Genomic DNA, 21,353 nt, shown 5'->3' on the forward strand with positions numbered 1-21,353 from the left:
GTGGAATAGGCCCTCCACCTTGTGGAAACCCAAGAAGCGTGGTAGTAGGTGTGCTCCCGCCTCCACACAGTGCAGATCATGAAGGATGCTGGGGGTCACGTAAGAATTTGGGGACTCATTCTGAGTGACAAGGTCAGATTTCAGTTTTCAAAAGCTCATTCTAGCTGTGGTGTGAAGAATAGATAATAGTGGCAGAAAATAGACAGAGGGACCCCTGGCGAGTGTTATCGGTCAGTGTGTCTAGTTGCAAACAGCAGAGTCCCGTCTGATCATCTTAAGCAGAGAGGAATTATTTAAAGACTTAGCAATGCATAGAGTTTCCAGGGAATGCAGAGAGCCAAGGTCCTCAGTGGTGGAGCCAGGGATGACATTCAACGTTCACAGGGGTGGCTCCAGTATCCATACAGCTGACACCAGAAGCTCGAGTCACACAGCACCACCCAGTGCATACTGATGGCACTTGGGACAAGACATCAGAACTCGACCACAGCCGCCCCCAAGAGCCAGAGACCTCCCCGACCTGCTCTCCACATGGTAAATTCTGCATCCCCATCTGCCACACTGCTCGGCTCCAAATCAAAGTATCACGCAGATGAGTCTGACTGGCAGAACCACAGTCATGCTGGTGCCCTAGCTGCAAAGGTAGCTGGGAAAGCACATTATCTGGCTTCTACTTTGGGGAGAAGGGATTCATAAAGCAGAAAACTTCCCAACCATTAGAGGAGTGTTCAAAAGGTGGTGGAAAGACAGAAAACAAGACAAACATCCACCGGTTACAAATCCCATTTCTGTGACTGGAATCGAGGTGATTCAGCACACTCTCCGTTGAAACAAAGGGAGACATACAGTGTGGTGAGCTCATAGAAATTTGAGGCATAAAATAACTGATTAGGGCCTGAACAGGAAGCACAGAAAGGCAGTTAAGCCAGAATGAGCAGTAATAATAACAGCTAGTATTGTTTGAGTACATACTCTATCAGTATGATAACATGATACTAACCTCTGACTAGAAATGGTCTTATTTAATTCCCATAAAAACCCTATGTGGTAGGTACAGGTCTGGGTCTCGATTTTGTGTGACCAAGAGCTTATATAATTTGAGACAGCCCTATTTAATAAAACAAAACTAAAGTACAAATATAAAATTAGGCGCAAATGTTTACTTAAAATGAAAAAAGAAATTACTGAAATTAGAATTTTTTTTTCCTGAGGAAGATTCGCCCTGAGCCAACATCTGTTGCCAATCCTCCTCTTTTTTTTCTTGAAGAAGACAAGCCCTGGGCTAACATCTGTACCAGTCTTCCTCTATTTTGTACGTGGGACGCCACCACTGCATGGCTTGATGAGTGGTGTGTAGGTCTGCGCTAAAGCGGAGCATGTGGAATTTTAACCACTCGGCCACAGGGCCAGGCCCTAGAAATTGTGTATGTGTGTGTGTGAGCAAGATTCACCCTGAGCTAACATCTGTTCCAATCTTGCTTTATTTTGTACGTGAGATGCCTCCACAGTATGGCTGATGAGTGGAGTAGTTCTGCATCCGGGATCCAAACCCACAAACCCAGGCCACCAAAGTGAAGTGTGTGGAACTTTAACCACTCAGCTATGATGCCTAGCCCTAGAAACTTTTTTTAAACTGGCAAATGCCACAAATGTGATATAATCCAAAAAAATAATATATTTTTGTTAATTAACTGCCTGATCCCCTCCATAATTCTTTTTTTCCTACCTTTTTTGCTGTTTACTCTTTGACTAACTTCATGTTCATATGATGGTGATTTTGTGATACACTTTCCGCAGAGAGATTAGAAAGATAGTTTGTCTTTCCCCTAGCATGGTTGCTTGAAATTTGCTGTTCTTTTATTGAGAGTTTAGAAAAATTTCTTCAACTTCACAAATCAACTCACTATTGGTAATTTTATATAAACTTTTAGGATTGTTGTCAGATTTGGTCAAACTTTTATGGAGTTTCTTTCATATATTAGCTGTAAATTTTCATGACATTTCAAGTTTTCTTGTGCAGTGAGTTATCTTAAACAGTCTGTGAATTGACCTCACTCCCCAGCCAGTTTGTCCTCAAGGTTCTCATTGTAGCAGCATATTAAACTTATGTTTTCTTCTTTAATGTCAGTTTTTATGTCTAATCAGCAAGAAATCTAAATCTTTTTCCAATGTGTTTGATTCCTTCTTCTTCATTAACTGGATGGTGTTCAAGTTTTCTATTTCTGCATAACAAACCAACACCAAATCTAGTGGCATAAAACAATGATCATTTTACTGTGCTCATAATTTCTGCAGATCAGGAATTTAGACCAAGCACAAAAAGATGGCTTGTCTCTGCCCCACAATGTCTGTGTCATCTACTGGGAAGACTCGATAGCTAGAAGGGACTCGAACAGCTGGGAGCAGAATCATCTAACGGTTTCTTCATTCACGTGTCCAGTGCCTGCGATGACTGGATTTGTTGACCAGAACACCTACGCATGATCTCTCCATGTGGGTTGGGCTTCTCACAGCATAGCAGCTGGATTCCAAGAGGGAATGTCCCAGGAGAAAACATCCAGAGCAAGCATTCCAAGAAAGCAAGACAGAAGCTGCGAGGCTTCTTCTGACCTAACCCTGGAAGTCACACAGCATCATTTCCACCACATTTGACTGGTTACAAGTGGGTCACCAAGTCCAGCCCAGATTTAAGGGTAGGGGCGATTAAACTCCACCTCTTGATATATGGGCATTGCAAGGTCATTTTACAGAAGTGCATGTCTGATGGGTGATATTACTGTAGTAATCTTTGGAAAATACTATCTGTTGGAGATAGATTATCAAACAATCCAAGAGCTATACTTTATGCAGAATCTCTCTCTCTCTCTCTTAATGAATTACAGCTTTTAATACAATTTGAAATTTTGATTACAATTCATTTCTCCATATAAGAATAGTTTCTATTGACTTCATCATTCATCTTTATCACTTTTGTTTCTTATTTCATTCTTTTTACCTAGATTTTCTCTTAGTTCTCTTATAAGTAAGCTTGAAGATGACCAAAGCAGCTAACTTCATATACATCCAAATCAGGTGTCTATAGTTTCTCACTTTCTTATTGAAACATCAAAAACATCTAAAATTTCATTTAAAATGAAGTGGTTAAGCTTAACCAAATACTCTATTCCCATAAAAAGAAGAAAAAAAATTAATGATGTGTTTATACTTTTATATGTTCCTGAATTACCAGATATGTTTCTGACAGGAAAGAACTTTTTTTTTTACTTAGAGGATGAAAATCAAATCCTCGTTCACAACTTTATACACATGGAGATTGGAAGATTTCTCTTCTGTAGGCTAACATCCCAACTCATACGTTTCCAACCACATTTCTCCTCCACTACCCACATATTTTCAGTGCCAGGCACCATCAAACACATTTTTATCATAATACAACTCTGAGCTTGCACTTTGTGTCACAATGCTGAGTGATATGTCACAGGCGATGGAAGGCACATTCCTCAAAGTAATTCCTGCATCAGCAGTAACTTAACTATACTAGCAATATACGAGGATATGGTATGGCAATAACTACACTCAAAAGTGACTGTGAACCACATAAACACAGCCCACTAAACTGAAACCTAATCTATCCCCAGCTCAACTTTGCCTTAGACCCAGAAATATCCATGGCCGCTTCAGCACCACCCACCAGAAGGGGAAATGTGACAAAGAGGAAGTCAGAGAGGAGAGAGACAGAAGTTACAACAGATTGCAGTTAAAATATATCACTTTTGCAATTTTTTAAGAACATATGACCATAGGAACAAATTACTAGAGCTCCTTCCAGGCCCTTATAAGGAGCCTATCTAAGTGAAGCTCTCCAAAAGTTTAAGCTTCACAGTAGATCCACTTCTAAGTGGACTTGTTATTATATCAGTTTCAATAAGATGAGGAAATCAAGGCATAGAGATGCTGAACAACCTTCTCCAGGTGACACAGCTAGGGAGTAACAGACTTGAGTTTCCGACACTAGACCCCACACTTTTAACTGTCTACACTATGAATTCCCCCTCTGATCATGTAAGTTTAGAGAAAGCAGGAAGATGAGGACAGACAAGACGCTAAGGAGAATAAACAGAGTGACAGGCAAAACAAAAGCTTAGTGGCACAGAATAGGAGGAGCAGAACAGCCTGGACCACCAGAAAGCTACTTCTCCCCTGAACTGGGTATGCAAATACTGAGTAAGAAAATGCATTTTTCCCTATCTTGTAAGTGGAAAACACTCCAGAATCGGTATACTTTCTCCTGGAAAGGACAGAAGTTCACCTTTCTTGTCCTGCCTCAGAGTTATATCAACTCCAGCTCTGCACCACCATTTAATCCACTGGCATCTTGATCACCTCATCATCCTAGAGGACACCACGCTGGCCCATTATACTGACCAGACTATGCTGGTAGCACCTGGAGAAAAGCAAATGGCAGGAATTCTACATATGCATTCATACCAGAGAGTAGGCAGTAAATCTCATCAAATTTTGGAGCCTATCACCCCAGTGGAAGTTTTCTGGCGATGTCAAGAGATCTCCTCAAATGTTAAGGACAAGTTGCCTCACGTCTTTTTCTCTACAGTAAGAAAAAGACCTCCTATGGTTCTCTGGATTGGGGAAGTAACATATAGACCATTTGGTTGTGCTGCTTCAAACCACTTATCAGGTATCTTAAAAGCCAGAACAAGAAAAGGCTCTCTAGCTGGTCCAGGATGCGGTCCTGCCATCTGGGCCTTCTGAACTACTCAGTGCACCCTAAGATGCTCAATGTTGGCGGTACTGGAACCTTTGGTAAGTCAAAGGGCAAATCACAGATTTGGGAGCCAAACCTTACCCTTTTGGGAAAATAATTAGTATCCTTTTATGAAACTGTTCTTGGGTTCCTTGTAGTCAACATTATGTACTGAACACCTGACCACTGACTCCAGGCTGTCATTGGACTATATTGCTCAGCGTAGATTGGATGTAAATTGATGCTTCCAATCTAAAGTTAGTTATTCGCAGTAGCACTTCATCAACAAGAGGAACTACTAAGTTTAGATGGACCCATGCACGTCCTGAAGACACAAGAAAGTTGCATCTGCCTCCTTCTCCAGCAAATCACATCTAGTTCTTTCTAACAGGCCTGTGAATAGAATGGCCTTCATGGCAGGAAAGGAGGCCATGCACGACTCAACCAAAGGGGCTTCTCCTCACCAGCTAACCCAGTTACCACCCCTGCTGAGAAGTCACTTGCCATTTACTTTGATCTGGTAGTTAAAAACTTTGTGGGAGACAGAAATCCACCCTTCTCTACAGAAGCCAAATGGCCAAAACACTGGCTTTCCCTAAATTCTGACAGCGAAGACACAGGCCTGTGACCTGAGCTAGTGCCTGTGGATGCATCTGCTAAGATTTTCAATCAAGCCCAAGTGATGCAAAGAGTAGAGGAAAGTTTACAATTCATTTCATGATGGCAGTGGTGGCATCCAGGGCCAAGAGACAGCAGCACCACACAGTGCCACAAGAGTCGCCATAACCAGTGGTGGCAGTGGCAACAGCATGCTGACCAGACCACCCCTGTGGTATGACTCTGGCTGCGGTTCTGGTCTCTAAGGTTCTCTTGGTTCCTGATCATTTTCTAAGCCTGCTTCTCCAGGGTTCCTATCAACTCTGCGAGCCACCAGAGTCAGTTTTTCTCCGCCCCAGAATTCTTCAGTTGCTACCCCTTTCCTTCTTTCTCTCCCATGGCCCACAGGGAATGACCCATCTGATCCCTTCAGAATTATCCCCATTCCACAGCTTGCGCCAGGATTTCCTCATTTCCAAATCCCCTCTCTTCAAAATCCCACACAGAGTTTCTCCCTTACGTCTCTTCAACATAGCACACTTTAGACTTTCCAGCAACTTTAGGGGAATTCTTTTTAATGAGGAAAGTCCCAAATTTTTAAGATATTAAAAACCTCACTGAAATTTACCATTCAACTTCCTAGAAAAGCAAATGTTAGTAGTAGCAACCATAGTAGCAATAAAAATAGATTAGTTAATGGGGCTGGTGATTGAGTTAGGCATGCTTAGCTTCGGCAGTCCGGGTTCATGGGTTCAGATCCCAGGCACAGACCTATACCACTCATCAGCCATGCTGTAGAGGCAATCCACATATAAAGTAGAGGAATATTGGCACAGATGTTAGCTCAGGGCTAATCTTCCTCAAGCAGAAAAAAGAGGAAGATTGGCAACAGATATTTGCTCGGGGCTAATCTTCCTCAGCACCAAAAAAAAAAAATAGATTAGATAACACTTCACTATTTGCTATGCAGTGGGTAAGCAGTTTTTTTATATTTATTCATTTATTTATTCAACAAATATTTCTTGAACATCCATTCTGTGTCAGGCACTACAAATACAGTGGTGAACAAGACAGACACATCCCTCTTTTATGGGACATATATTTTAGTGAAGAGAGAGAAACCATAAACAAATAAACAAGTTGATTTCAGGTAATGCTAAGTGATTTTGCAGCAAAGAATGACTAAGGAAGGTTACATTCAATCCTCACAGCAATCCTGTGAAACACAAAAGCTACATAATCATTATTTTACAGATAAGGAAATTAAGGTATAAAAGTGTTAAGAAATCTCCCAAACTCTTGCAGATAGTAAATGACAGTCAGGATAATCTTGGACCTGCCTAACACCAATGCCAAGCTCTAAACCACTGCACCATAGTACCATCTGCAACCAGCCTTCTGGTCAATCCTCCTTAACCAGCTCCAAAGTCTCCACTCCTAGCCTTTCCAATAAAATACAGGACCCTATTCTACTCTTTAATGTCCCTTATTCCCAGGTATAGACATGGGCCTCTCCATCCCCAGCCTTCCATATCGTCTTTTGCACTTACAGGATGGCCAGTATTCACACAAGTACTAACAGTGGGTCTCTGGTTAAACAAAGGACTCACCTCAGAGGAAACTACTATTTCCCAAGCGGCTTCCTTCTTCCCAAGTGGAGGTGATGGGAGCTTTCTACTTAGATCCTCACCTCCAACTGCAGTGCCAGCCCTGCCTGAAGAGCACCTGAAGGTACAGTTGTCAGATTCAGCAAATAAAAATACAAAACATCTAATTAAGTTTGATTTCCTAATGAATAATTTTTTTAATATAAGTATGTCCCAAGTATTTCTTTCCCCAGAAAGATAAAACGGTGCTAAATCCCTCAAGCCAGAGATTTCACGGGACACAGTTACACCAAAAAATTGTTTTTTATCGGAAATTCAAGTTTAACTAGGCATCCACTATTTTTCTGGCAACTCTATCTGGGGACCCTGAAAATAGGGGACCTCAGCCTTCAGAGCTGATGATCACCATCTCAGGTGAGAGAAGCAGGAAGCCACCCAGGGCTTAGCCGGTGCAATTCCACCAGGTCTTCCTCCTCTTTTCTCCACCCGCAGCTCAGAACAATGAGGAAAAAGCCTCTCCCCTTGTCTTGTTCAGATACCAACTCCACCAGGAAGTCATTCTTTGGGTCTGACGTTGATGCCCCACGTTGCGCACTCAGTCCAAGTGTGTCTCACCCAGTTCTTGCTAGACTGAGGGAAAGTGAGTTCGTGTCCTCCTCATCAGATCTTTTCTGCATTTTACAAAATTATTAAAGATCCACTCCTCACCCATCCTTCAATTTCCCCGGCTATGTAACTGAAATTCATCTGACTTTTAGTCCATTTTCTTACCCTGAAAATTGAACTACCCTCAGACTGTAAAACAACAAAAAATCTTTTGTGGGGCAATTTGGCAATATGTTTCAAAAGTTTGAAAACTGTGTATTTGTTTTGACTCAGCAATTCCATTTCTAGAAGTTTAAGATAAGTATACAAAGATATAAGTACAATGATATCTATCTCAGCAATATTTATAACAAAAAAATTATAATTCCAATAATAGGAGATTGCTTAAAAATCATAGTACCTCTGTACAGTAGGATACTGTATGATATTCAAACCATGCTATACAAATATATTTATATGGTAAAATGCCACAATATAGCTTAATAAAGTAGAAAATAAAAGTTATAGAATAATTTAGACAGTATAATCCCATTTCTAGTTTTTAAAAATATTTATATATAAGTACACAGAGGGAAACAAGACTGCAATAATTTCCTGAGGATATTGTTAACGGCTGTTTTCTTTTCTTCTGGAGGCAAAATTCTCTGCAAAGAACAGTGTTACTTTCATAAACTGGGGGAGAAAATCAAGCTCGTCTCCAGGCCCTCAGTCATTGTGCCCTGAGAGGGATTCCCCTGCATGTGCTACTCCCTCTGCAGCTTGTTGACGCAAGAATGGGCTTCCCAAGAAATGTAACATGGTGCTGGCTCCCTCTGGCCAGCAAATCAAGGTGGCCTCCAAGGAGAAAGAGCGGACAGTTTGCAACAAACGAAAGCATCATCTTGGGAGTCTAGGGGCCAGATCAGACCTTCTGATCAGAGTCAGGGAAAGAGATGTGTGTGCACTTCTACCCTAGGACCAGAGGAGAAAATGAAGAGCAAGTCTGTCAGCAGACGAGAAAGAAGCTAAGGAGAGAATATCAACATCTCAGGGATCCCAGAGGAGAAGTTTTAAGTCAGGAACCAAGTAACTAGACAGATGCTTCCAGACTCAAAGCAGCACCCAGCAAGACTCGGCGCCTGAGCTGCCAAAGCCAGACCATCTACTCCCTGCCCCTGTTCCTGCCAGGATCCACCTCAGACTTGGAGTAAAGGAGCTCTTGTTGTACCAGAGGCAGCAGACGTGAGAGACAAAGACTTGCAATGATGAGTCTGGGAGAAGGAGGAAGAGTGATGTCTCCAGGAATCAGCCCCAGGAAGGTCCAGGAATCTAACTCAGGGAAGACCAGGAATCGCTCAGTCGTCACACGAGACGGGCACAGCCGCCTTCCCACCTCAACCTTCCCTCAACTGTGTTTCCCTCCTCTGCACCTACAGACACTGAAGTCAAGGCCGTAAGAACAGGCCCCAGAAGCAGAGCCCTGAGCAGATGGTCAGTGCCATGAGCCCTCGAGCCGCGCAGGCCAGGGAGCCCACACACCACACAGAGCAGACCAGACCCTTGGGGACTGCGGGGCCCAGCTTCTCCTCCTCCTTGAAAGTATCCAAGGATCAAGCACTTGTCTTCAAGAACCCAGGGGATCAAGTGCTCCAAAGGTATCTCTTCATGAGCCGCCTCATTGCCCCTGTGACCTCCTTGTTCCTCAGAGTGTAGACAAAAGGGTTAAACATGGGGGTGACAACTGTGTAGCAGAGGGCAAGGATCTGGTCCGCGTCCGGAGAGGAGCCTGCCCAAGGCCCCATATAGGCAACAGTTCCAGTCCCAAAAAAGAGCATGACCACAAACAGATGGGAGGAACAGGTAGAGAAGACTTTTTGGCGTCCCTGGGATGACGCAACTCCAAGGATGGTAGCAAGGATACAGGCATAGGAGGCTATGATCAGTGAGAAGGGGGTCAAGATGAAGGCTATCGTGACAGCAAGATTGCCCACTTCACCCCAGAAGGTGCTCGCACTAGCCAATCTCAGCACAGGCAGAATGTCACAAAGGAAGTGATGGATTGTGTTGGCACCATGGAAAGGCAAAGTGAAGATGAAGATGGAGTGAGTGATGCCAGTGATAATGCCCATGAGGTAGGAGGCACCCACCATGCTCCTGCAGGCGCCCTGGTTCATCAGGGTGGTATAATGCAGTGGCCGGCAGATGGCTGCGTAGCAGTCATAGGCCATGGCAGTGAGCAAGCAGCATTCAGTGATGCCAAAGAGGGCAAAGAAATACAGCTGGGTGAAGCAGCTGGCAAGTGGGATGGTGGGGCAGGAAGAGAGGAGATCGGCCAGCATCCTGGGCACGATGGTTGTGGCGTAGAGGATTTCCACCATGGAGAAATGCCGAAGGAAGAAATACATTGGCGAGTTCAGGGCAGGGTCTGCCAGGGTGAGGAGGGTGATCAGGGAGTTGCCCAGCAAGGTCACCAGGTAGATGCACAGCACCCCCCAAAAGAGAGGACCCTGAAGGGAACCAAAGCCTGAGAACCCCAGCAAAACAAACTCAGTTACTGCTGTCCCATTGCCACCTCCCATGTCCCCAAAGCCAGACTGGAAGAAAGAGCTAGGAGAGGGCTTCTGCAGCAGCAGGAGGCGGCCAGGCAAAGAACAAAGGCTCCGGTGGCAGCAAGAAAGGCGTGGACTAGTCCACAAGAACATCCCACTTATCAGCAGTGGGGTGGGAATGCTGGCAATTCCCTCCCAGACAACCCCTTAGCACAGAAAGCAAATAAAACTGGGGAGTTGAGGGGGAACAGCAGACCTTCCTCGAGGCTGGGACCTTGAGACACCAGGGTGGTTTGTTCCACTCACCCAAGTTCCAGGTTCTGGGAGCAAAGAGCTGGGACAGGTGGAACTGCTCCCTTTGAGAAAGCAGCAGAAAATATGACAGAAAGGTGGGTGAGCAGACAGAATAAACTCAGCTGGTAGAAGGAGGATGGAAGAAAGACAGACCCACTGTGAGGCAGGGGAAGAGCTGGAGTGACAGCGAAAGCAAGAGAGAGAAAGAGAAGACACAGGGTCAGAGGCTATGCGGAAAAGGTAGGTGGGGCTTTTACCTGCACCTGGGTCCCCACAGCCCTCAGAATGCCACTCCCCAGCAGCATATCACAGGAGCTCAATCCCCCCAAGGGCCTGATTCCCAGAGCAGAGGATGGAGAGGGAGGGGAGGCAGGGGAAGCTGAAGAAGGGGGAAGGGAGTTTTGCCTGGGGACCAGAAAGAAGGAAGCAGTTTCCTCCTGCCCCATCACCGTGCCTAAGCCCGTGAGAATTCCCTGCTGTCAGTCCTGGGGTCTGGAGTCCCCACCCCAAGGATGATGAAGAGACCACCACAATGCAGACGAATTGGGATGTGTCCAGGGTCCCTCAGCAGGGCCTGAATGAAGCTGGGCTCAGAAACCAAGCATTCCAGCTCCCTGGCCAGTGTCCATCTGCTGAACTGCTCTGCCCACGCCCCAAGGGCTGCCCTCTGCCCATGGACCATTCCCAGAGTTAGTCCCTAGGCTTCTTCTTTCCAGCACCTGGAAAACACTTTCTCAAAATCCTTCTGTAAAACAGTGCTAATACTCAAAGAAAAGAAATTGCTAAAATAGCAACAGGTCTGACTTCTGGTAGAACTTCCCAACCCAGCCCAGGGGTTCAACTCTCTCCTCAGCTGCTGAGGAAGCTTTAGAAATAGGAAACACTCAGATCTCACCTGGAGTAAATGTTGTCCCCAACAGCAGGGGATGAGAGAGGGGACTGAGAAGATGCCTTGAGCCCTAGTGGCTCAATGAATAAGGACCAGAGACAAATTGCAGGTCCTTCAAATTATGTGTATCACTGAACCAGGAAAGAAGCTTTTCCTCTTTGCTGCAGTTTCCCTCCTGTTTAGTTTCCTATAAATATCCTCCTAATTCAAGGCAATCTCTCGTTTGATTGGGTTATTTTCTGTTTTAGGCTGCAAAAGTTTATTTATTAAGAATTTCAAATAACTTATGTAGATAGTTCACCCTCAAGGAAGGGAGGCATAACTTCCCCCACCTTAAGTGTGGGCTACACATAATGACTTTCTAGAAAGAAGCAGAAAAAAGAGTAGCTTTACAGTGGAACAACCTGATAAATGCCACCTCAACCAGGTGATCATGGTCAACATCAGCAGTGTCAAATCACACTGACAGTCTGTAGCTTTGATCTGATGTGATGTGAATGGCACATTACCTGTGTCACCTTCCTTTTAAAACCCATAACTCCAGTCTAATCATAAGAAAAACGTCAGACAAATTCCAATAGAGGGACATGCTACAAAACATCTGACCAGTACTCCACAAAACTGTCAAGGTCATTCAAAACAAGGAATGTCTGAGAAACTAACAACTGAATATAATTTGGTATCCTAGAAGAGAAAAAAGGACATAAGGCAAAAACTAAGGAAATCTAAATAAAGTTTGTGACCTGAGCTAACATCTGTTGCCAATCTTCTTTTTTTTCTTCTTGTTCTCCCCAAAGCCCCCCAGTATATAGTTGTATATTCTAGCTGTAGGTCCTTCTGGCTGTGCCATGTGCGATGCTGCCTCAGCATGGCTTGATGAGTGGTGCCATCCACGCCCAGGGTCTGAATTGGTGAAACCCTGGGTCACCAAAGCAGAGTGCACAAACCCAACCACTTGGCCATGGGGCTGGCCCCCATTATTGGTTTTTTTGGATAATTTTTAAAATTTGTATTTGTGGACTTCTCTTTTACACTTAAATAAGTCCCTTTAGCATTTCTTGTAAGGCTAATTTCTTGGTGATAAACTCCTGTAGTTTTTGCTTGTCTGGGAAACTCTTTATCTCTCCCTCCATTCTGAATGATAACCTTGCTGGGTACAGCATTCTTGGCTGTAAGTTTTTTCCTTTAAGCACTTTAAATATATTGAGCGACTGCCTTCTATCCTATAAAGTTTCTGCTGAGAAGTTAGCTGATAGCCTTATGTGGTTTCCTTTGTATGTAACTTGTTGTCTTTCTCTTGCAGCTTTTAGGATTCTCCCTTTATCTTTAATTCTTGATATTTTAATTATAATGTGTCTTGGTGTGGGCCTCTTTGGGTTTATCTTGTTTGGTGCTCTCTGTGCTTCCTGTATTTGGATGTCTGTTTCCCTCCTTAGGTTCAGAAGGTTTTCAGCTATTAATTTTTCAAATAGATTCTCTTCCCTTTTGTCTCTCTCTTCTCCTTCTGTGACACCTATAACATGGATGTTAGTGCACTTGATGTTGTCCCAGAGGTCCTGTAGACTGTCCTTGTTCTTTTTAATTCTTTTTTCTTTATCTATTCAGCTTGGGTGATTTCCTCTAGTCTTTTGTCCAGCTCGCTGATCTGTTCTTTTGTATCATCTACTCTGCTATGGAGTCCCTCTACTGAATTTTTCATTTTCAGTATTGTATTCTTCATTTCTTTTTATATTATATTTATATTGGTTCTTTTTATATCTTCTAATTCTTTGTCGAAGTTCTCACTGAGTTCATCCACTCTTCTCCCAAGATCACTGAGTATCCTTATGACTATTAGTTTGTACTCTTTGTCAGGTAGGTTATCTCTGTTTCATTTAGTTCTTTTTCTGGGGTTTTATTCTCTTCCCTTACTTGGAATGCATTCCTTTGTCTCTTCATTTTGCCTCTTTCTCCATGAACAGAAACTGTCATTATTTGCAGATGACGTGAGTTTATATATAGAAAACCCCAAGAATCCACCAAAAAACTTTCAGAAGAAATAACTGAATACAGGAAAGTTGCAGGATACAAAATCAACATACAAAAACTAGCTGCATTTCTACAAACAAACAACAGAAAGAGAAATTAAGAATACAATCCCATTTACAATTGCAACAAAAAGAATAAAATACCTAGGGATAAACTTAACAAAAGAAGTCAAAGACCCGTACACCAAAAACTATAAAACAATTTTGAAAGAAATTGAAGAAGACACAAAGAAATGGAAAGATATTCTGTGTTCTTGGATTGGAAGAATTAACATAATTAAATGTTCATTCGTCCTAAAGCAATCTAAGATTTAATACAATCCTTATCAAAGTTCCAACATTTTTCACAGAAATAGAACAAATAACCCTAAAATTTATATGGAACAACAAAAGACCTCGAATAGCCAAAGGATTCCTGAGAAAAAAGAATAAAGCTAGAGGTATCACACTCTCTGATTTCAAAATATAATACAAAGCCATAGTGACCAAAACAGCATGGTACTGGCACAAAAACAGGCACACAGATCAATGGAACAGAATTCAGAGCCCACAAATAAACACACACATCTATTGACAGCTAATTTTCAACAAGGGAGCCAAGAACATACAATGGGGAAAGGAAAGTCTCATCAATAAATGGTGTTGGGAAAACTGGACAGCCACATGCAAAAGAATAAAGGTAGACTATTATCTTATACCATACACAAAAATTAACTCAAAATGGATTAAAGACTTGAATATAAGACCTGAAACCATGAAACTTCTAGAAGAAAACCTAAGCAGTACACTCTTCATCAGTCTTAGCAGCATATTTTCAAGTACCATGTCTGACTTGGCAAGGGAAACAATAGAAAAAACAAACAAATGGGACTATAACATACTAAAAAGCTTCTGTACAACAAAGACAACCATCAACAAAACGAAAGGGCAACCTGACAGCTGGGAGAAGATCTTTGGAAACCATATATCTGAGAAGGGGTTAATATCCAAAATATATAAAGAACTCATACATCTCAACAAGAAAAAAAACTAACAACCCGACTGAAAAATGGGCAAAAGATCTGAAAAGACATGTCTCCAAAGAAGATATACAGATGGCCAACAGGCACATGACAGGATGCTCAACATCATTAACTTTCAGGGAAGTGAAAATCAAAACTACAATGAGATATCACCTCACTCCCGTTAGAATGGCTATAATTAACAAGACAGCAAGCATCGGAGAGGATGTGGAGAAAAGGGAACTCTCATGCACTGCTGGTGGGAGTGCAAACTGGTGCAGCCACTATGGAAAACAATATGGAGATTCCTCAAAAAATTAAGAATAGAGCTACCATATGACCCAGCTATTCCACTGCTGGGTATTTATCCAAAGAACATGAAAGCACGAACGTGTAAAGATATATGCACCCTATGTTTACTGCAGCATTATTCACAATAGCCAAGACTTGGAAGCAACCTAGGTGACCATCAAGGAATGAAGGGATAAAGCAGATGTGGTGTATATACACAATGGAATACTACTCAGCCATAAAAAAGAATGAAATCTTGCCATCTATGACAACATGGATGGGCCTCGAGGGTGTTATGCTAAGCGAAATAAGTCAGAGGGAAAAAGTCAAATGCTGCATGATCTCACTCATAAATGGAAGATAAAAACAACAACAAAGAAACACATAGAGACAGAGATTGGATTGATGGTTACCAGAGAGGAAGACGGGAGGGAGGAGGGTGAGGGGGATTAGGCACATGCATGTGGTGGTGGATGGTAATTGGTCTTTGGGTGCAGAACACGATGTAATCGACACAGAAATAGAAATAGAATGATGTACATTCAAAATTTATATAATGTTGTAAACCAATTTGCTGTAATAAAAACATTTCTGTTGTTTCCAAAAATTAAATTAAATTTTTTTTTAATTTAAGAAGTAAAAATAAAACATTAAAAGGAAAAGATGGAATTTGTTTTAATGTATTAAGCGCAACTTACTTTCAGCTAATTACGCCTACTCACATCTTTGGAAGTGTGTTTATCAATGGAGCAATTTTGCAAGTTAGTCAAGAGTGAATGTTTCTGATTATCAATGTGCGTTTTTCAAACGTATGCGTTAGAGACAGGCTTGAGCAAAACAGGAGTGATGGGCACTTAGGTTGTTTCCAGGTTTATGATGTTGAGTATTTCTACAATTTCCAGTTAACAAGAGTTAGAAATGAAAAACGGGAGAGGATGGGATACAGTCCGGGAAATGGACCCCAAAGGGCAGACTTTTGCCGAACAGCCCATGACTCTCCGCGGTTTGTTCAAAATGGGATCACATCGCCCCCGTGTGGTGAATCTCCGAATAGCCACGTTCGATGCCGTCCCCTCTGAGCTGTGAGAGATGGTAAAAGGAATATTCCTTGAAGACCCTCTACTGATCCAAACTCCAGTCTACAGAGGAGGTAACTGAGTTCTCAAAAAGCTCGTTTGGTTTACCCAAGATAGCTCAGAGAATTAAGGGCAGAGCTGAGACAGGAATAATACGTGTCATTTATAGTCCGTGGCATTGTTGCATAAATCACTTCACTTAATCCTGACAGGACGAGGTTTAATTAATCCCACCCTACAGATGGAGAATCCAGTGAGAGAGATGAAGTATCTTGCCCTGGGCCACACAGCCTGACTGCAGCTCAAACACAGTCTATCTGCCCCCAAAGCCACTGAGCTCTATTAACCCAGCCTCCAAACCAACGCCCACCCCACATGTCTTTCTAATGTGTCTGCATCTAGATCACAGAAACAAGATGCCCTGCAGACATCTGCTCTAATTCCATCGTGTTATCAAAGAGGAAAGAGAGATGGAGAGGGGATATGATTTTTCCACAGTCACCAAGAGTCAGAGCGAGGGCTGGAGCCCATGTCTCCAGGCTCCTCATGTAATGCCTTATCTGGCCTCTGTCCTACTTACCCATCTACTGCAACTCTGTGTACGTGTGTGTGCGTGCATGTGCAAGTGTGCCCAGTAGGTGTGCATCTGTGTGCAGGGATGTCCTGTGTGTGCATGTGTTACATACGCATACGTGTGTGTGTGCAGGGACCATGTGGCATATAGGAAGTGAGCCAGGAAAACCCCAGAGTAATCCCCGCAGGTAACATGAGCTTCTCAGATTGACGCCTGCCTGTTTGCAGAGCCTTGGGGTCAAAGATCAAAGAGTTTAAGGAAGAAAGGGGTCCTTGGTGGTATAAGGTATGACAACTTGGCCCTGAGGGACCAAGGGTGTCTCAGTAGGTGCAAGATCCCAGGGTCATACTTCGCTGAAGTCCACTGTGCAAGGCTCAGACAGACATATGAGGCCACTAGCGGGTCAGACAAATAGGCAGAGCTCAAGCCACAAGCCCCCTGCCTCCCCCAGGACAGGAAGCCCAGGGAACCAGGAAAGGATATACCCCAACTAAGCAGGCTCTTCCATACTCCTGCCTCAGCAGCTGAGCTCCACTTCTGGGTCTCTGCATGGACCGTGCGGAGAGGGAGCCAGCACACTGAGGGAGGAGCAGAGATGCTATAAGAAGTAGCATTGGCAAAAGAGGGGAAAGCGTGGCCAGAGACAAAGGAGGGACTTCCCTGATGCCCCTCAGGTGGCAGCGCCCTGAGTGCCAGGGAGCTCATGCCAGAGCACCTTAGGGCAAGGTGTGAGAGCACAGGACCAAGGCCACAGGCCCTGTGAAAACACACACCCCTGATACAGAAGAGCCCACTCTTGCCTCAAGTAGGATGTTTTCATCCAGGTAAATACGTAGGTGAGGTGATTTCCACCAAACCAGATTTCCCATCCCTGGAACACACCTGTTTGCTGTTCTCCTGCCTGAGAACTTTCCTCATCTTCCCCTGAAGTTTACGTCCTGTCGCCCCCTCCAGGCCCAGCACATCTTCTGAGAAATCTCTTGTGATTCTCCCAGAGAAACTACATCGCCCCACGGCCTTCCTTCTCATATTATCTCAAAACTTAGTAACTTAAAACGACGAACGTTTATTAACTCACTGTTTCTGACTCGGGAATCCGGCATGGCTTAGCTGAGGGCCTGCAGCTCTCACAAGACTGCAATCAAGATTTCAGCCAGGCTGCCCTTCTCCAAGGCTCCACTGGGAGGGGTGTGCTTCCAGGCTCACTCACCAGGCTGGTGGCAGGCCTCAGGGGCTCCCTGGATGGGGACATCAGTTTCTTGCCATGCGACATCTTCCCGGGGCTGCTCACACCATGGCAGCTCCTTTCCCTCTGAGTAAGTGAGCAAGGGAGAGAGTAAGAGAGAGTGAACAAGGTGGAATTCGCAGTCTGTAACCTAATCTCAAAAGTGATGTCCCATCACTTTCACTTTTTACTCTTAATTAGAAGTGCGTCACTGATGCTAGCCCCGAAAGGTCCAGGTTACAGAAAGACTGTGACTTCTGTCTTGTTCACTCTCTCTCGCTCTCTCCCTGGCTCGCTCAGAGGGAAGGCATTGGCCATGGTGTGAGCTGCCATGGAGTGGCCCAGCGGCAAGGAAGTGATGTCTCCATTCCCTCAAGAGGAGGCGATTACATGAGGCCTGGAACACCAGGAGGTGGGGATCGCTGGGGGCCAGCTAAGGGGCTGCCTGCCACACACGGGCACCTCTGCTACAGTGGACACTGCCTGAGCCCCTGCTGAGTCTAGCACTGCGTTGAGAAAGCACATTTATGAAGTCCCATCATTCACCTACCGAGCCAGGCACTATTCTCACCCCTGCAGATGAGGAGGCCGAGGCCAAGAGAGGCCATGTGTGTGACTTGCCCAAGGTCCCATCAGTCAGTGGTGGAGCCAGGATTCAAACCCAAGCCTCTGACTCCCAGTCCAGTGCCCTCTCTACCTCAACTGCCTGCCATGGATCACTTTCCAAGTTAGATCCTGGCTTCACCACCTGCAAGCTGTGTGACCGTGGGCACGTTGCTTAACCTCTCAGAAGCTCAGTTTTCTCATCTGTAAAACAAAGACAATTCCTACCTTGTAGGGTTGTTGCAAGAATTAACATAATGTATGAAAAGCACTTAAACAATGTCTGGTGTATAATAAAAATCAGCATTATTTCACATGAATCAGGGGAAACAGAGAAAGTGAGATTACAATGTCCATGTTCACCCTGGACTGGGAAGACAAAATTTCAAAATCAAGAAAAGCTACCCAAAAGATCCCAAGATCGAAGAAAGCATGGGATCAGAGGAAAAGTTCCTTGAAAGTGACTGCTTTTGGAGGGAAGGCTTAGGAGGCCCTGCTCTCCCAGCCTCGAGGGCAAAGAGAGGGCTTTCTTGGTCAGGTCCCGTGACATTTCTCAGAACAACATTTTGATTCAGGTGAAAGTAGAAATTGGTAGTATCTGCAGCATCCGGGATGTGTGCTGATGGGGGGACGAAGGGGGAGCCAAGGAGAGGGAAAATGAACTGAAGAACAATGTAAAAATGAGAGAAAGGGGACCAGGGGCTGTTGGCCAAACCCACGAAGCTTAGAAGATGAAAGTGGCCTCAGCTGAAAACACTGGGATTGGACCCGAGACCTAGAATTGTGGCGACCTCCCCCCAGAGATCGTGAGAAAACACACAAGTCCGGGAAGTCCGCGTCCCCCTAACCCCAGACCTTCCTGACGCTCCCGGGCCAAGCTTTCTCTTTGCGGGAAAAATGAGAGAGTGAAGATCTCAGAGGTGCTAAGAACTCCTGAGAGAGAAAGCTTGGGGAAGGGACTGGCCTCTCCAGGCCAGGAGATCCTTGTAGTTCTAAAGGTCTCAGCAGTCAATGGCATGCATCTTAATGCAACTGGGTGATTAACAAAACTTTCTCCCCGCGGCTGCTGTGCAAGTTTTAATTAGTTCCCCGGGCTCAGCCAGGCTCTCTGTTTCCCTCAGGCCTGCTCCCGAGCTCGCAATCTCCAGTGCCTCTGCAACAGTAATTACCTGCTCCAAATGAGAATGTCTCTACCCGCACCGAGGCAATCAGGACCACAATAACTCCACAATTATTTTTGTCCCTCCACATTTTTAAAAAATAAAAAGTTTGCAGCCTAGCAACGAACAGAGCACTTCAGCAATTTCCTTTTATTACCTCATTTGATCCTCACGCCTACCCCAGAGACAGGCCTAGCAGGTATTACTACCCTGTTTTAGTGATGGGGAAACTAAGGAGCCACATGACTGCAAAGTCTCTTGGCCCACAAGGATGGAAGTGGGACTTGAAACCTGGAAGCCCAATCCCTGCCTCCTCGTCCACGACACTTCAATATGCCACCGGGTCCTGCCCATCTTGGGTCCCCTCTCCCACCAGCTCTGTCACCGCATCTGTTACTTATTCTCTGAAAGCCCAGCTCCTTCCAACACCAAGAGGCCACAGCGTCCCACATGGCGACCCAGAACAGCTGACCTCCTCTGAGAATCCTCCTACCCCTCACAGCCTGGCCCCTCACCACCTGGCCGAGCCTCTGGAGCAAGGACGAGTACACCTGATGGAGACATCACTGGTCCCTGCCCACCATCCTCACTGCGCCTCTTAACACCACCCACCACTCTGCCCAATGATCTGCCTCCTTCGACCTCCCACCTCCAGCCCAGAGCCAAGGAGAGATTCACTGTTTACCTTTATTTATTCAGTATCTTGTTTCGTGTTGCACAGTATAAATAGCTTACCAAGACGTACAAAACACCACAAGATGGAAAAACTAAAAGTAGAAACATGGGAAATAAAGAAAAAGAAAATAAATTTTAAAAATAGAAAAAGAAAGGTAGAGATATAAAATGGAGCCACGAATTAAACTAAAAAATGTAAAATGTAAGACCTATGCCCTTCCTGCGATGGGTCACAAGTTTGGCTCAAAACTCTTTAGCAGCCAACCCCAAAAGAAAGGTCTGATCACTTCCAGAGTTCACAGTGCCTGTGAGATAAAACAGAGACAGACTACTCAGGACAGAATAGCTACTCTCAGAGCTGAGACCAGACCGAAGCTTCTCCCAAGGACACTCCCAGAGAGATGACTGTGGTTCATGTCCTTACTCCCGCCTTGACAGTGAATTTCCTGGGATGATTTCTAATAACCTCCCTCAACACAGGGGCTGCCATCCCACCCCAGGACCTCTGTGGGAAAGACAGGATGCACCACACACCCTGCTCTGTGCTGGTGGAGCCGATCCAGGGCAGGATATCTCAACCTTGGTACGATTGATGTTTAGGGTGGATCATTCTTTGTGGTAGGGGCTGTCCTGTGCATTGTAGGATGTTCAGCAGCATCCCTGGCATCCACCTACTAGATGCCAGTAGCACCCTTCCCCCAATTGTGACAAACAAAATGTCACCAGACATAACCAAGTGTGCCTTGGGGGACAACATCATCCCTAGTTGAGAACCACTGATCCAAGAGCAGAAATCATTGCTCCTATTTTCCTTTTAATGTGGAGAGGCAAAGAAGGAAACTGGTTTTATTTTTATTATTTTTACAGCTTTTTTAAGGTATAATTTAATGACCATAAAATCCACTCATTTAAAGTACTCAATTCAGTGGGTTTTAACATATTCACAGGGTTGTGTAACCATCGCCACTAACTAATTTTAGAACATTTTCATCAATTCAAAAAGTAACTCCATACCCCCGGCAGTCACGTCCCATTCTTCCCTCTCTCTGGTGATGACTAACCTAGTATCTCTCTTATGGATTTGCCTGTTCTGGACATTTCTACAGATAGAATCATGCAATATGTGATAGCTTTTCTGCCTGACTTCTTTCATTCAACAAAATATTTTCAAGTTTCACGCATGTTGTAGCATGTGTCAGTATGTCAATCCTTTTTATTGCCAAATAATATCCCATTGTATGAATATATCGTATTTTATTTATCCATTCATCAGTTTATGGGCATTTGGGTTGCTTACACTTTGGGACCACTATGAATAATTCTGCTATAAATTTTCATGTATAAATTTTTGAGTGGGCCTATGTTTTCAATTCTCTCGGGTATATACTTGGGAATGGAATTTGTGCGTTATATGGTAGTTCTATGTTTAATATTTTGA

The 21,353-nt window shown here is 44.2% G+C and overlaps 2 protein-coding genes across 2 annotated transcripts in view; both read right to left on the reverse strand.

Moving 5' to 3' along the window:
* Positions 1–17,422, reverse strand: part of LOC106822844 (olfactory receptor 6C2-like) — a 153,361-nt gene extending 135,939 nt beyond the window's left edge. The window contains exon 1 of the mRNA XM_070494800.1: positions 17,331–17,422. The gene's annotated coding sequence lies outside the window, so the exon portion shown is untranslated. The remainder of the gene's footprint in view (positions 1–17,330) is intronic.
* LOC106841243 (olfactory receptor 10P22-like) lies at positions 9,192–10,130 on the reverse strand. The gene has a single exon (XM_014857108.3). It carries the CDS (start codon positions 10,128–10,130, stop codon positions 9,192–9,194), a length of 939 nt encoding a protein of 312 aa, XP_014712594.2.
* Positions 17,423–21,353: the final 3,931 nt, after the last annotated feature.

The sequence above is a fragment of the Equus asinus genome, chromosome 22 (genome assembly GCF_041296235.1).
Source record: "Equus asinus isolate D_3611 breed Donkey chromosome 22, EquAss-T2T_v2, whole genome shotgun sequence".
Taxonomy (NCBI): domain Eukaryota; kingdom Metazoa; phylum Chordata; class Mammalia; order Perissodactyla; family Equidae; genus Equus; species Equus asinus.